This window comes from Cucurbita pepo, chromosome LG09 (assembly GCF_002806865.2).
Source record: "Cucurbita pepo subsp. pepo cultivar mu-cu-16 chromosome LG09, ASM280686v2, whole genome shotgun sequence".
Classification (NCBI taxonomy): Eukaryota; Viridiplantae; Streptophyta; class Magnoliopsida; order Cucurbitales; family Cucurbitaceae; genus Cucurbita; species Cucurbita pepo.
This window is the reverse complement of record NC_036646.1, coordinates 6,314,096-6,331,755: the sequence shown is the minus strand read 5'-3', so window position 1 is coordinate 6,331,755 and position 17,660 is coordinate 6,314,096. Positions and strand designations below refer to the sequence as shown.

General features: G+C 35.7%; 1 protein-coding gene across 1 annotated transcript; it reads left to right on the top strand.

Moving 5' to 3' along the window:
• The first annotated feature begins 16,414 nt into the window (after positions 1–16,414).
• LOC111802014 (protein LIGHT-DEPENDENT SHORT HYPOCOTYLS 4-like) lies at positions 16,415–17,213 on the top strand. The gene has a single exon (XM_023686272.1). It carries the CDS (start codon positions 16,568–16,570, stop codon positions 17,078–17,080), a length of 513 nt encoding a protein of 170 aa, XP_023542040.1. The 5' UTR covers positions 16,415–16,567; the 3' UTR covers positions 17,081–17,213.
• Positions 17,214–17,660: the final 447 nt, after the last annotated feature.

Genomic DNA, 17,660 nt, shown 5'->3' with positions numbered 1-17,660 from the left:
AAGGAGAGGGAGAAGTTGGCTTTTCCAAAGAAGATAATTGGAGGAAGAAAGTTTGATGGTGATCATATGGATTAGAGTATTGAAAGGAAGAAGATGATAAGAAGATTCGGAAGCCATAGAGAAGAAAGGATCAGGGTTGTTAAACCGAAAGGGCTCTGATACCATGTGAATGTTTGATTAATCCACCACACCTAAATGGGGGTGAGAGTTCTCTTATTTATAATCATTTACAGGATACAGAAATATGGTAAATTACAAATAATATGGAAATAGTAATAAAAGGAAAGAATAATAAATGAATGTAATATATTTGCCTTTAATAGGAGGGCAAATATGGTAACCCGCAATGTAAGGCAAATATCTAGATATTTGCCTTATAATGAACGATCAACTATCCTTAACATAGACGAACACTAAATTCAATAGTATTGTGAGTCGAGTGCGAACCATAACTGATACTAAAACCAATGATGAGACATTTTTAGTCGATGACGCATGCATCGTGATTCCAACCAATTTTTAGAACTTCCCCTCTCTTTACTACATGACACGAATTCTATGAGAGGAATCGAACTTCCTAACTTTTAAAGTTGGGTAGCTCTAGGTTCCGTTTTGAATTTGTTCTTTAAATTTAAAGATGTAACAACTCAAGTTCACCGCTACCAGATATTGTCTTCTTTGGGCTTCCCTCAAAATTTTTAAAATGCATTTGCACGGGAGAGGTTTCCACACCTTTATAAAGAAAGCTTCGTTCTCCACCCCAATCGATGTGGGTTCTCACAATCCACCCCGTTCCAGGCCCAGTGTTCTCACTGTCATTGTTTCCTTCTCCAATCGATATGGGACCGAGCTCACTTAACTTCTAAAGTTAGTGGCTCTAGGTTTCTGTTTTCAATCTGTTCTTTAAATATAAGAGTGTAACGACCCAAGCCTCCGATATTGTCTTTTTCAATCTGTTCTTTAAATATAAGAGTGTAACGACCCAAGCCCCCGATATTGTCTTTTTTGGGCTTCCCCTCAAGGTTTTTAAAACGCGCTTTCTAGTTAGAGGTTTCCACACTTTTATAAACAATGTTTAGTTCTCCTTCCCAAGTGATGTGAGATCTCACAATCCACCCCCTTCATGGCCCAACGTTCTCCGCTGGCACTATTCTCTTTCCAATCGATGCGGGAACCCAAATCCACTCCTTTTCAAGCTTTCCTTCAAGGTTTTTAAAACGCGTATGCTAGGGAGAAGTTTCAACACCTTTATAAATAATCTACTCCAACTGAGGTGGGATCTCATAAAGGGTGATACATTTGTAACGCTTAAACCCTATTTTTTTATATAAAAATTCTTTCTTAGCTAACTTAGTTAAATGTCTCATGCAAATCATATTATTGATAAAAAATTGAAACATTTAAAATTTTAATAGCATAATTGAAACCAAATTTATACATTTGGAGCTTTGGAAGCATTGGAAGTATTTTGCTCTAAGCTATCTAAGTTTGATAAAAAGAGTTTGTTAAAAGTTCTAATTATACAAGATCATAAGACATTTCATTTCTTTTGTTTTTTTGTTAAAGATTTTAGTGACAAATGTTAGAACTTTTTATGACGAACATCAAATTCCATTTTAATTTTACACTAACACCAAACATAATATTTTAAGATATAAAGATGGTTAGAATAAAATTAAGCTTTTTTTTTTAATTTAATTTATTATTCGTTTTGCACTATGTAAGTTCAAGATGATAAAATAATTCACTTGATAAGAATGGATTAAAGAATTAATTCTTTATTTTTTTTTTCAAGAAAGAACGAGCAAGAACGAGCGTTAAGTGAATATTTTTTTAAAAAAGACAAACTATACGGATATTACATTTATGATGCACTCACCTTAATATGTCCATATGACAAGACATGATCGAGATGACGTTATCATCTCTATCTTTGTCCATCATTTCACTTTTGGTGTTAGCAAAACTCATCACTTAATTTAGATTCAATTTCACCATTCCTCTCTAAAAATTTGTGGAATAGAATTCTCTATGAGAATTTATTCCTCTTTTACGATTTTATAGTGATAAAATGAATAGTTGTTATTATTATTTTGTCGAAAATTTTCATTTGATTTTTAATTAATAAAAAAGAGAATCTATTTAAAAAAATGAAAAAAAAATAATATTCCATAGAAATTTAGATTTTGTAATAAAAACCGAAAACCATTTATTAATAAAATAAGTAGAAGGTTTCTCACTCATTTTTTGATTTAGGGTCTCGGGTTGGGTTAGGTTAGGTTGTCAGTTTATTAAAAAAAAAAAAATTAACTTAAAATTTTTTTTTTATTTATCAACAATACATCTTCATTGAATATAATTTCATATAAAAGATAATAAAATTTCACACACGAACAAAAATCAATACATATTCATTGAAATAAATAAAAATTTCTCAATATAACTACGAACATCATTTAACATAGTCATATAAGAAAACTAAATATCAATTAGTTATCCTAAAAATAAGGTGGCTTGGTTGCCCCATAATTACTAGAGAGCTAAGAGGAATAGTTTCACCATTACTACGAGAGGAATAGCTTCACAATTACATCTAATATGATCAAAAAGTAAAATGAAAGTAATATGATAAAAAACATTCATTCCAATATAAACAATTACCATATTATGCATCAAAATAACTCAACTATTTGTATAAGCGGTAAACATTGAACACAATATGATTTTATAATACCCGAGCAAAACATGTATGAAAATTTCCCTTTATTCAGTTTTTAATTTCGAGCATTCAGGATTTTATTAAAGGCCTTAGATATTGAATCTTCAACCATCCCAAAAAGAAAAAACGTTTGAGACTCACCTAGGGACCTAGAAAAAAAAAAAGGTCAATAAAGCCTCTCCTATTAGGGAGAGAAAGCAAACAAAAGAGATAGAAAGCAATGGGAGAGGGGAAATTAGGGTTTAGTAAAACGAGGAAAAGAGGGGAAGAGCACCTCAAAATTAGACAATTGAGGGATGATGCCGATCGGCAACCCTCACGAACTCGTTCACTAGATTGAAAAAGAAGGAGATCAAGTATTTGGATCGACCATTTCTGACAAGAAGTCGTTAAAGAAAACTTGAAGCAAATCCACTAGAGGTTACTGTCGAAATAGTTTCGAAAATCAATGAGTTTTGAGTTTTAAGGTCTGATTCTCGAACATAATGCTTTATGGAAATCTTGAAGTTTCGTGTTGGTACTTGGTAGAGAACCGCAACGAAAATGGAGTAAATCAGAGGTGCTGACTTCGATAAGAATATTATTTTTTTGTAAGTTTGAACCCGATTATTAGAGTCTAAATGCACCTAAAAATTTCAAGAAAATCATAGTTGAATAGAGGGATATGAGGTCTATAATTTTCGTGAAGAAATCAAGCAGTTTTGGATTACGGATTGACAGGTAAAACATTACAAAGAAAATAGATGGAGTTAGAACAAAACAGCGGAAGAACGTGTTTGGCTCACCGAAGGATACGCGTAAGACGATATTAGGGGAAATGCGTCCGATGCAAAACGAGACACGTGACGTAGTTAACCGGTCAACCCGACTCAACTTAACCTGTGATCGATCGAACCCTGTGCGCTGAAACCAAACCTGACCGAAACCGCTCGACGACCCACAGTCCAACCTGATGACTACCCACCTATCCTCGCGTGCCATGTCTCACTTCCACGTAATTCAAAAGGTAAGTTGCTTCATTCAGAAGGTAAGTTGCTTCTGCCGGGGATCGAAGAAGGTACCTAATTCAGAATGTAATTAAGTTGCTTCTGCCACGTAATTCAGAATGTAATTAAGTTGCTTCTGATACGTAATCCACAACGTAATTAAGTTGCTTCTTCCACGTAATTTAGAACATAAAAAAGATACTTCTGATACGTAATCCAGAACGTAATTAAGTTGATTCTTCCACGTAATTGAGAACGTAATTAAGATGCTTCTGATACATAATCCAAAACATAATTAATTAAGTTGCTTCTGCCACATAATTCAGAATATAATTTAAAAGGCAAGTTGCAATGGTTTATTTGCTTGCATGATTTAATGTACATTAACTCTAGGGGTATGAATGTATTTGATTCTCCTGTAGAGGACTAGTAGTACGAATAACCTTAGACTGGGCGTATGGGATAATTTAGCTAGTTATGACCTAGGACGGAACGCCTCTAAAAGACAAGCACTATGGATTCGTGAGAGATGAACAGAGGGTGAGACCCTATTGAACAATTGAACACCCTCTTGAACAATTGTTGGTTTGCTTGCTATGATGACGAATAGAGGGTGAGACTCCATACTCGTGACCAAACCAGACTTGATGTCAGAATCACATTACCTAGAGATGTGGAATTTCTTCAAGGCCGCTAGACAGCCATGAGACCTAGACAATCAACACGGTAGCCCTGTATGGAACTAAAGCACTACGTAGGCCAGTAACAGACGGTGCAGCGTCGAGGAGCCTCCAAATCCCTTTTCACTCAAGTTTGGTACCATTGAGCTAGGCATGAGGTCGGTTAGGGTTGTGTGACCTGAGTGAGAGAGTTTACCTAAACTACCATGAGTGGAGGATCCGACCTATGGGAGGTGTTGATCATGTGAGTAATCAGCTCACCTCCGACCTTGGGCAACTCCATGGCTTATGGAACGAGTTTCCCAGCTACCTCTCATGGATGACGAGCAGGCTAGCACTCACCATGATGTCCCCACTTGATTTTCGAGACTGTTCTTAAGGTAGTGCCTAACTCCAGGCATCGAACACCGCTATGAAACCTAACGTAATATAAAGTCTATGCATAGCAAGGCCGAAGAGCCTAGAGCCTAGGAATAACCTGTGGTCATTTGTTAGGTCAAGGATGCGATGAGGGCCTACAGGTAGGTTGTTTACCGGGTATATTTTTATACACTCACCCCGTTCTACTTTTCCTTTTTCAGATCCATGAGAATGTTGGTCAAGACGAGGGGTGCTTGAGAGCTCAGCAGTCACAAAGAAATGTCGACCCGGAGAATCTGTAGAGTCCATGAGCTCATAGTCCACATTCCTTTAACATAGTTTATCCCTACCTCGTTCCTCTTTTAAATGTGCATTCCATATACATTCACTTAGATTTTTTTTTCACTATAGTGGCTTATTTTGTAAAAGAAATGTCGAAACGAAAGGCGAAACATAAATCATGGATCAGTATGAAGACTACTAAACATGTTTGTACCTAAAATGAAATAGGAAAAATATGATTGATCATTCATAAGCCTTCCAATAAAGAGAACACTAATAATAATAATAATAGGATGAAAGGATACTAGTGGATTGTTTGCCATAAAGACCATGAAACACAAAACTTATATCATTACGATGATGATAGTAAAAGTTATTATAATACGATGTTTGGTTTTTTAGTGAAGGTCAAACGACAAAGTCTGAAAAATGATCACAAAGCAACAACATATAGTTTTTAGTAATAAAGACCTTAATAAAGAACTTGAAGGTTGAACTCGATGTGATGATCGTCTTTGTGATGTGAGGAGAGGAGGAAAAAGAACTTGATGTGATGACTCATGCGCTTGCGCCGAAGAACGGAAGAATGGGCGGTCGACGGGAGTTGAACATTGAAGAAGAACGTAATGGGAGACATAGATGTGGTTAAAAATGGTCAAATTACGCTTAAAGTGAAACCAGTTCGATTAGACCAAACTAGCCGATCCAACTGAACCGAGTTGGACCGATCATCGTATACCTTATGATAGTGGAACCCTAATACGTATATATCTCCTTCCTCAAGTTGAAGACCATGGCTAAGTTTCACTAAGTTTCATCCAAAAGCAAGGAAGTTATGGCCATCCAAAGTTGTAGAAATACCCAAAACCATACCTTCACATTTTTCTCGAACCTCTTCAAGAAAGGTGTTGTGATGTCGAACATTGGTTGGGGGAGAACAAAACATCCTTTATAAGAGTTTGGAAACCTTCCACTAGCAGACGCGTTTTAAAGCCTTGAGGGGAAGCTCGAGAGGGAAAGCCCAAAGAGGACAATATCTGATAGTGGTGGGTCTGGGCCGTTACAAACGGTATCAAAGCCCGACACCGGACGATGTGTCAACCTTCTCGCTGTTCCCCAAAGGGGGTAGACACGAGGTGGTGCGCTAGTAAGGACGCTGAGTCCCGAAGGAGGGTAGATTTAGCGGAGGTCCCACATCGATTGGAGAAAGGAACGAGTGCCAACGAGGACGCTGGGTCCCGAAGGGGAGTGTATTATAATGTCTCACTTTTTTCGAGTCCTTTCGCCCGAATTGGGTTTGTTCAATCCTCAAGCTTCAACCCTTTACGGGGTCCTTGTTCTTAATCGATCATGGATGGCTCGCGAATTGAAGCTCAATTCTTCTCTAACGGTCATGGGTTTTGCTCAACTAACAATGACCATATCTCCATAAATCCGAGCTTAAATCTTTTCAATCTCACCTAAAATCGCACGAACTTGCCCTTCCAAATCTACCATTGTCGCTAACCGTAGCGTACGACCAACGACTACGACAACTTTTTTATTTTTTCTATTATTTAGTTATTCCATATCAAAACTTCATTTATTTTATTGTAACATGTAGAAATTTGAATTTTCTATCTCAAAAAAATAAGTAGATACGTTGAATTGAGCTTATATTAGCATGTATTACACACCGAGCATACCGCAACTCAAATATAATCCTAACATAACTATCGATATCGTTCAAATGGATATTTAATCACATAAAGTTTTATATAATAAGATATGATGTGATTTATTTTTGGTTTTAAATTGAAGATTGGATATGAATAAGGGAAGTTAAATGGAAAAGATGAAATTATTGAGCATAAAGAATATTCACAAATGTGGGAATTAAATAATTGAGAGCGTGAGGAATGGAATTTTATTTTTAATAATGGAAGTAATAATCTAATAAGAGACCGCATTTTCGAATTTCATAAAATATTTTGACATAAAAAGGAAACGACAATGTCCTAACAATCCAATTTTAAAACATTATCTTATAACCCTAAATATACAAAAGCTTAAGGTGACGTCACCTTCTATTCCAACATTTAGTTGGAACATTAAATGTCCCAAAACTATATATATATATATTTTTACCGACACCTATTATAAAAATATTAATGGTTTCGAAAATATTATTTCTATCTGCTATCCGATGCCTTGGACGTTATTGTTAGTCAAACTTACTGTTGACCTAGAATCTTACTGTGAAGGCACACCTTGAATGCCGATGGTTAAAAGCACACTAACTAAAAAAATTTGAATCTTATGATAAAATGTTTGTGAGAATAGTTAAACTTTTAGGATAAAAAGTAATTCTAACATGATCTAGTCTTATAATATTTAAATTAATAATTTTGAATTTTATAATTTTTAAATGAATTAATCATAAGTATGTTGTCTATTTTTCTAAGATATAATAAAATTATATCGAGTTTTTTTGAAATTAATAATGGAATAATTAAATTATTTATCTTTTAGAATGATAATTAGTATGTTGTATTAGATTAATATTTTTTATTATTATTAATTTAAATGCATGCACATGAATGGAATATCTCACCCACTAGTTGAATTTGGATGAAATTATTCATTATTCTTTTCAAAATGAAGTGAATCATTAGACTAAAATTATTCAAAGTATTTTAGTACCTAACTTAGTATTATTCTTTTATATATATATATATATATATATACGGGTTCCAACATATATATTTTCATGAAACAATATACTTCGAACAATAAGAAGGTCCCTCACATAGCGATTTTGTGGTAACAATTTTCGATGTGCGGGACCTACTCCCACTTTTCAAAAGTGTTAAATTTGATTGGTTTGTATGTCGAACTCCCAACTTTGGGATCTGATATTTTTGTCATAATTTTAAGGTTTAGTATAGGCGCTGCGTCATAATCAAAATCAAAGGGATATAAGAGTCATGAGGCTCATAGAAACTTATTATTTTTCTCCTTCAAATAATGTCATCGACGATTTGTGGCAACGTGCAGCTTGCAATGATGGTGAAGTCATACATGGGTATGCAAGCCGACAATGAGGGCACGCGAGCAGCCGATGTTAATCTCCTCCTCTGACCGATGGTGCGATAGCTAGAATGTGGGCGTGCAATGTGGTTCGATGATGGGTGTTAGTTGCGGTGTTTAGTAGAGACGGTAGGCTAGTAGAGGTAGAAGAGAAAGGAAGAAGAAAGGGCAAGCGACAGTAGAGGCGGGCTTCCCCAAGCTACCTACTACCGTGACGGGCATGTGGCGACTGGTGGTCGGCTCGACTTCTTATAATCGAGCCCTTAGGGTTAGGGTTTTACATGAGTACAAGCTATTTTGATTTGCAATTGTCCACAAGTTAAACATGTGTATGAATTTTAATTTATGGTTGATACTAGTTAAATTGTGATTATCTTTGACAATTTTGACATGTTGAACCATGTTAAATTCTAAAAATCGTGTAAATAAACTTATTAAAGTCTCTAATTGAGACAAGCTTATGAGATAATTTTGATCTTAAATTATATTCAAATTTATGATTAGCACATGCTTGAATTGACTAAGATTGATTTATTTAAGTATGTTAATTTTCGATTGTGTATAGAAGTGTTTGTAAATTGTCAGGATTTATGAGATTGAATTTGTGCCTTAATATAGAGTAGGCACGAGATCAGGTTCAATGTGAAAGTTATGATTAAAGAGTGCTAGTTAATCTTTAATAGTAAACTGTCTTAATAGACAAGGTCTAAATTTGTACCGAAAGGGTTAGCTGATCTAAGGTCGTGCCCTAGGAACGTATGACATGTAGTGTCATTAAGTTATTATATCGATATCGTTTAGAAGATCTTCAACTATCCTTTGATAGTAAACATATTCATAAGGACAAGAATCTACCGAATATCCAGATAATTGGTGGGCACAGGAGTTGCTCCCCTTATGGTTTTGATCTAAGCGTCTTTAGGTTCTTTTGAAGATTGAACAAGTTTCCTTAAGGTGTTGAGCTCGAAGGACATCATTAGGAGAATACCTCAATTTCGTTCAAATATACTATATTGGCCAAAATTATCGAGATTTCTCTTACCCAAAATATTCTTTGTACGAGCAGAAAGTTGGATGGTCATGTTTGCTTGAGGATACTTGAAGGGGCCAAAATGATTGTCGACGAAGAGGGAGAACCATTGTTGTTTTCTAGGTAAGGATTCGTGTTTCAAAAATTTTAGAACATGATTTCTAATCAAACTTAGAGGAATTAGATCTAATCATCGAGGAAGGATGTTAAGAAATAATATCGGAGCAACGAAAATCATAGTTGGAAAAGAAATAGGATCCACAAGGTTCTTAAGGTAGAGAAATATGCCCACAGTCAGTGTTGACCTAGTTAACAGGTAACGAATTTTGACCCTCAAAGTTCTATTTTTTATTCATTTTTACCTGTTTTCCTCTTTTGACTCAATTTTTAAGACCGTTTATGACACCTTAAACTCCCAAAAAGAGGGAAATTGAGACTTTAAACATCCAAAAAACTATAAGTAGTCATTTTAAAAAATTTATGTCAGTTTACCTCTTGAACAGTTTTGAACTAGTATGTTTGAGTTAGAATAAGTTAATGTCTAAATATATGCATGAATTAGCCTAAAAATTTCAAATTACGATAATTAGGTCGTATTAAGAGCTTGGTGGATTATCCTTTAATTTTGTTGTGCATGCACTCTATTAAGATGACAATCCTACACATGGAGTATGCAAATATAAGGATCATTTTTTTTTTTTTTTTTTTTTTTTTTTTTTTTTTTTTTNTTTTTTTTTTTTTTTTTTTTTTTTTTTTTTTTTTTTTTTTTTTTTTTTTTTTTTTTTTTTTTTTTTTTTTTTTTAATGATCCTAGTTGGTTAGAATGAGCCACCCTATACAAAATTTAGCACTCATGTAAGTCTAGATAGGTCCACAAAGATTAAATACTAGATATCACGTTGAAGTACAAAATCTTGAGTCAGTAGAGAACTTAGGCTATACAAAATATTTAGCTGTGTCTCATGATTTGTGATCAAACTTTCAACAATAGATTTTCATGCCAGGATGGTTTGAGGGCTCATCAGCTCACTCATAATCATGAACTTGTCCTCAAGGAGCGAGGGTCTATTAGTGGCTTTAGTTATGGGGTCACCCCTACAATTTCTATAACGATGTGGAGTTTAGTAGTCGAGCCAATAGCTCCTATTAATGAACCTATCACAAAGATGGGGTCCACAATTGTTTGCAGTAGATTTTCAAGAGATAAATTATTCAAGGTTATGTTCGGAGCGTAGTATGTACACAAATAAAATTTATGTGGAGATGGTTAAGGAATCTTCAACGACTCATTGGTCGTGAACTTACCCCTAAGGGTAAGGGTTCACAAGAGTGTAGTAACTTGGCAAACACGAGGCTCACTCTCTCTTAGATATGACAAGATTATGAAACCTATTAGGTAGCTACCTGCTAATTCTTTTTAGTGGACTAATATTAAGAAATATTTCCCATGTAGTAGTTTAATAATAAGAAACAATTGGAGATGGTGTCTAATAGATGCATGATACTTAGTTTTGTGACATGAGCAATGACAAGTTCAGTACGACTAGCCTAATCTACCCTAAGACCCTACAGAGAACTCAGATAGGTGTAGACGTACTTTGAGGGAGCTGAGTACGAGATATCTTGATGTCATTAGTATCCAAATAAGACTAGTATCCAAGAGAAGAGACGAGATTCAACCGCTCAATAAGAACCTCAATTAAGTCAGAACTCAAGAGATAGAAAGATAAAGGTTGCAGTATCCTACCGGAGCTCGCTTAGAGTTATATAATCCAAAGTTAGTCTCGAAAAAATGGTGATCTAGAGGTGTGATAATAACCATAACATGAATCATATTTTATATTCACTCATGTTATTTTCTATTTCAGATGATTCGTGGGTAGCAATCAATGGTGGGAGTGTGTAGTTCTCGTTCGAATGCAAGGGCATCCTTAGATTCATGCCTTTAGTCTCCTATGTATTTTGATTTTGTACTTTGAATGCTTGAACACTCCTTTGGTAACTAACTCATGAAAATCTATTTTGTATTTGAATGTTCAATAAATTTTAATGCATTTTTATTTCAATACATGAATTTCCATGTCATTGACCTAATGGAAGAATAAATTTTTTTATTGAATCCTTTTAAACCTAACCGTTTATGATTCGAAAGTTCAAAAAGTGAGTCGTTGCAATAAATTTGTTGAGATGGACAAAGGTCGATGTATAATATTAAGACAATTGGCAGACATAATTATGATATATGACAACTGCCGGAGAAACTCTTACTAACCTCTAGTAGTAAGTTGTCTGATGTAATAATGATCAAGAGGTAGTGCCACACCTGAGCGTATCTAAATCACCTAAACCCTAATGAATCCAATCGTTGATACACATTTATAAGAGATAGATCACATGGCACTTATGGTTGATAATAACTTAGAGGACCTGAATAACGTTTAATAAATCATTGATATGTTCACTAGAACGTGGTTGATAATAAGCAATGTGATACTCACTATTGAGTTCGACCATGTGATATAGATAATGTTTTGCGAAGAGGAAGGTATCAAGCATCAACTCACTACACCATACAATCCACAACGAAAACGTGTGGTCGAACGAAGAAATCACTCCACAATGAACACTGCAAGAAGCTCACTCAAGAGCATGCAAGTCCCAACGATTTTCTAGGGTGAGGCACTACGACATGCGATTTGTAACGACCCGAAATTTTCTACTTAATCATGGGTCGCTACTATATACATATAATGACCACTAAATGCGACAATACTTCATTTAAACTTCTTCATAACATAAACTTTATCTTAAAACACTGACATTGACTTACGTGCTCAAAAACTTCTTTAAAGCGACATAACAATAAATTAAATGAGTAAACAAACATTTAAATTAAAAACATCCTATTCTAACGTAAGTCTAAGAAAATAAATGCAACTACCCTATGCATGTGCAATGGTCTTGAGTTGCGATGTCGTCATCAGCCGTACCGGGATGCCTTGCCTTTATTTGAAATAGAAGTAACACGTGACTTAAGTATTTTAAGAAACACTTAGTAAGTGACCCCACTATTGAGGTTAAATGCAAACATAGACAATTTCATGAATGAGACCTATCATAACATTCTATTTTCCTACGGCGGCTATCCTAACAAGTAATTGGGATATGTACTTAATTTTCCTACACACGATCCACACGTGCGAGTATGAATCCATCAGTCGGTTCACATACCTCCTTGGCCCCCTTTCTAGTCGAGTGAGCATTCACTGGGAGCTGTTGATGTTGGACACCCATTAGGATAGTGATCATCACAGCAACATTATGATAAACATAATGAACGTTCTCCTGCCTAGTAGTGGATAGGGGTATCCCCCAATGCATGTACACACAATAATGCATAAGGTTCCAACATTTTTCCATTTTATTATTATTTAATACAACCCTACTAGCATCTTCCTTCATATCATATCATTCATGCGTATGACAGGGTTGTATTTTATGCTAGTACGTCGTTTTGCATGTCATTCACATCATATCAATCACATTTATATACATATGTCATATCCTAACATTTCCATATTTCCTGACATAATAATTCTCATCAGGTACATATCATACCATGACATATCGTAAGCATATCATTTTATCACATATATCATACCATAACATATATCGTATCGTTTTCATATCATATCACAACATATATATATATATATATATATATATATATATATATATATATATATATATATCATATCATTTCATAAACTTCGTAGTTATATCGTTTCCTAAACTTGTCATAGCCTTATCGTTCTTATGCATCTCATAGTCATATTGTTTCATGACCTTACCGTAGTCATATCATTTCTTAAACGTATCCTAACCATATCATTTCATGAATGTATCCTACTCATATCGTCTTATGAACGTATCGTAGTCATACTGTTACAGGAACGTATTTTAACTCTACCGTTCTATCAATCTATCATAATCCTATCCTTTTTTTTATCCATAACCTAACCATATTGTATTATCAATCTATCATAATCCTTATCTTTTTTTTATCCATAACCTAACCATGTTGTTTTATCAATCTATCATGACCATATCTTTTCCTATACATAACCTAACCATATTGCTTTATGAATTTATCATAACCATATCACTTTCTATACATAACCTAACCGTATCGTTATATCAATCATATCTTAGTCATATCACCACATTACATTTATCGCATACTTCTCGTATCCTATCTTACACATATCATTGAACACATAATAACGTAAGAGTTATCATACCATTCATATATCATATCATAGTCATATCGATTCATAAACAATTCACACATATCAAATATATATGGCATGTGGGGGACCACGGGGCATGTGTCAACATCAAATATAATCATGTCGATAGTAAAGCCCCTTACTTAGTTGGCCTAGGTCGAAGCTACTCCGACCCCTTGATGCTAGCTTAATGCTGCTCTCTGGAATTTAATTCTAGAGTCCAACATCATAAATTAGAATTCTACTATGAGAATTGGCTCACATAGTTATGCTTAAATAGTCTAAATTTGATTCCAAAATTTTAAACAAGCTAGGCCTAATTATGCATAAATACTTTAAACTTACTCCACAAATTTAAGGTTAATTGTGCATAAATACTTTAGACTTTACTCTAAAAATTTAAACTACCTAAAAGATAGTCGTACAAACCTTAAATGCTTCCAAAATTGAAACTAGGCGAAAGGTTCGAGCGTATTAGACCCAAGCTAAATTAGCCAGAATGGTGGTCTTGAGCCGTCAGATAGTGTACTCGCTCGAACGGTCCAGTTGGGATTATAAAATGAATTGGGGGACCTCCCTTTTATAATGGAGGCCAACCCCCACACACACACTTCTCATCTTTAGCAATGTGGTACAAAGTTTCCTTTTTATTTTTTGTTATTACACGATTCTTTTTCTAAACCGTTTACCGACAAAGGCACTGGAAACTCGCACCCCTTACGAAGCATGGTTCGAAAACACACCTCACTTCGAGTACCTAAGATTCTACGATTGTACAGTACATGTGAAGACTGCAAAGCAATATATGAAAAAGTTTGATGATTGAAGCCAGAAGATGGTGTACTTTGGCGTAAGGGATGGGACCAAGACACACAGGCTATATGATCCGCAACATGAGAAAATTTATGCAAGTAGAGATGTCGTATTCAAAGAAGAGAAACAGTAGGATTGGTGCAGCGTTGGCGATAACAAGCAGACTGTTACAGAGATCACTGCCTTAGAAGAAGAGGGAGACGCAATAGACCTAGGAAGTGCACTGGCAGTGACACCAACAAGTCCACATATGTCATCACCGGTGACATCAAAAGGCGTGATGAATTCTCTAGAACAAGAGAGTCAAGTGAGAGCACAAAAGGATCCACAATAGAGAATGGACCGAAGAAGTTTCATTCTCTTGCTGAAATTTATGCAGATACAGTTGAGAAAGAATTGGGTCCCAACGAGTAAGTGTTTCTCACGGTCGAGGAGCCGATAGCCTACCGTGAGGAACCATCGGTTTGAAGTGAGTGTTTAAGTTGAAGAAGAATAGTGAAGGAAATTTCATCGAGCATCAAGCAAGACTCATGGCGAAGGGATACGTGCAAAGACAAGGAGTTGATTTTGAAGAGGTTTTCGCACATGTGGCTAGACTGGACACTATAAGGTTGATTCTTGCCCTCACAGCTCAACACGGGTGGGAGGTCCATCACTTGGACGTCAAATCAACATTCCTAAATGGTGACCTCCAAGAAGAAGTGTATATTGTCCAACCTGAAGGGTTCATCATCAAAATCGAAGAGCACAAAGTGTACAGGTTAACAAAGGTCTTTTACGGTTTATAGCAAGCACCGAGAGGGCGTGGAACAAACATCTGGACAAAAGCTTAAAGAGTCTAAATTTCATGAAGTGCTCGCAAGAAAAAGCAGTATATACAAGAAATAATGAGGCTAAAACACTCATAGTTGGCATGTACGTTGATGACCTGATCTTCACTGGTACTAGTGTGGAAGGCGTCAAAGAGTTCAACCAGCAAATGATGAAAGAATTTGAAATGATTGACTTGAGCTTCTCACATACTACCTCAGTATTGAAGTGGATCAAAAGAAAGATTACATCATGCTAAAGCAATCAGCCTATGCTAAGAAATTATTGTAGCAATTTAAAATGACAGAGTGCAACCCAATCAAGTATCCCATAGAAAAAAAAAGTTACTAACTCGAGAAAGATGTTGAAGAAAGCTTGGTGAATTTCACTTAGTATAGGCACGTCATTGGAAGTCTGAGGTACATGAAATAGCCCACTATGATGCATCATCAAGCACTTAAGCACATTCTCCATTATGTGAAGGAAACCACAAGCTACGAGCTAAAGTATCAAAGAGGGCGAGGTCTTGAAGAACTAGTCAGTTTTACTGATAGTAATTTAGCTGGAGACATTGACGATAAAAAAGCACCGCAAAAATTGCGTTTTATCTCAATGGAAATTTGATCTCTCGGCAATCTCAGAAGCAATGAACAATGGCACTATCTTCTTGTGAGGTCGAGTTTATGGCAGCAACTGCGGCATTATGTCAAGCATTGTGGCTGAGAAATTTGCTGAACGAAATGACTAGAAATGAACTAAAGTCGGTAGCTCTCTACGTCGACAAGAATCTGTGATTGCACTGATGAAAAATTTGGTATTTCATGGACGCAGCAAACACATTGACACTTGTTCCATTTCATCCGTGAGTGTGTCGAGAAAAGACAAATCATTGTGGAGTTTGTATGCACTAGAGAGAAACATGTGAATACTCTAACTAAAGCCTTAACAAGGGTTAAGTTTGTAGAGATATGAGAGTCGTTGAGAGTGAAGAATCAAAAACAAAGTTAAGTTTACGGGCAAGATTGTGAACTCGTAAACTTGACTTAGTAGAATAAGGAGAAAGTTTAGAAAACTAGCTACTATAAATACTCATGAAATGTATACTCTTCTCACAAAATTGAAAAGTACTAGTGATTCACCCGTTTGTTTCAGACCTATTTCGACCGTGGACTACATCCAAGAGTGGAAGGTACTAGAAAATGGTCGCTCGATATCGTGTGACGTGGCTGTGAATGCTGTGGGCCCACCTTTGTCTCCAATAGCCCCCAAACTCTTTTCCCTGTCTTCCACCCCATCCTCTGAGAATCTCTTTAAATTCTCTTCCATTTCACTCCCTCTTCCCTCATCCTCTGTTTTCCCCTCTCTCTCTCTCCTCTGTTCTTCCCTTTCTCTCTCTTCAAAATATCATCCTCATTTCAAATCAAACCCACTTCTCTCTCCAATTCAATCCAATCCCACAACACCCACTTCAAATCATCTCCCAATTATCAACCCCCATCTCAAAAACAACAAAATCCCCTGTTTTTAGCCATGTCAGCTGCCGTCGCCGCCGCCGCTGCCGCCGCCCTCAGACGCCGGAGCTCCTCCAACTCGACCGCCTCCGATGGTTTATACACTCAATATTACCCCTCTCTCTCTCTGCCAAAGATGCCTCTCCGACAACCGCCATTGTTCAGCCGATACGAGACCCAGAAACGGCGGGACTGGAACAACTTCCGGCAGTACTTCAGAACCCACTTCCCAAAATTAAGCCTCGCTCGCTGCAGCGGAGAGAATGTCGTGGAATTCCTCAGCTACCTCGACGGATTCGGCCAAACAAAAATCCACGCCGCCACCTGCAGCAACTCCGGCCACCGCTACCCAACAGATATCTGCTGCGATTGCCCCACCCGGCAGCCGTGGACCAGCCTCAACGCACTCATTGGCCGCCTCAAAGTCGCCTTCGTGGAAAACGGCGGAAATCCGGTGACCAACCCGTTTAACGCCGTCGACGTCAAAGCTTACCTCATCGATCTCAAGGACTCTCAAAGCTTTTACACATAATTTTTTCATGGCCCAGACTGGTTCGCTAATCTAAGAGAGAGGGGGCAGATAGCAAAAAAAGAAAAAAGAAAAAAATGCAAATATCTATAAATGTAGGCCCCTATGAGCAAATAATTCATTATAATTATTCCAATCTAAGGGTTGTTTAGAACCTTAAATTTATTTGTTTTTTAAAAATAAATAAATAAATCTAATGGGATTGAAAATCATTTTTATTTCATTTATATAATAAAAATGATAATTATGAATTTATTTATATTTATTAACAAAAAAAATTATAATATATGATTGAAAAAAATTAAGATGAAAATTGTGAAAATAATTATTACTTTTAATTTGATTATATGATAAATATCATAAGAATATAGATCAACATATAAACTATATATTAAAAAATTATTTTAAAATATTAAATTTTTTTGTCATGAAATTTCAAATAAATTAATTTATTTTGATTTTCCCACAAATTTTAACATGACATAATTTAGACTTGGTAACCAAAAATAAGATTATTAATTAAAATAATATATATATATATATATATATATAGAATTGGCCACATGTCCAATCAAAATCAAGA

Coding starts and splice junctions, on each gene's coding strand:
- LOC111802014 (XM_023686272.1), top strand. CDS start 16,568: ATGTCAGCTGCCGTCGCCGCCGCCGCTGCCGCCGCCCTCAGACGCCGG.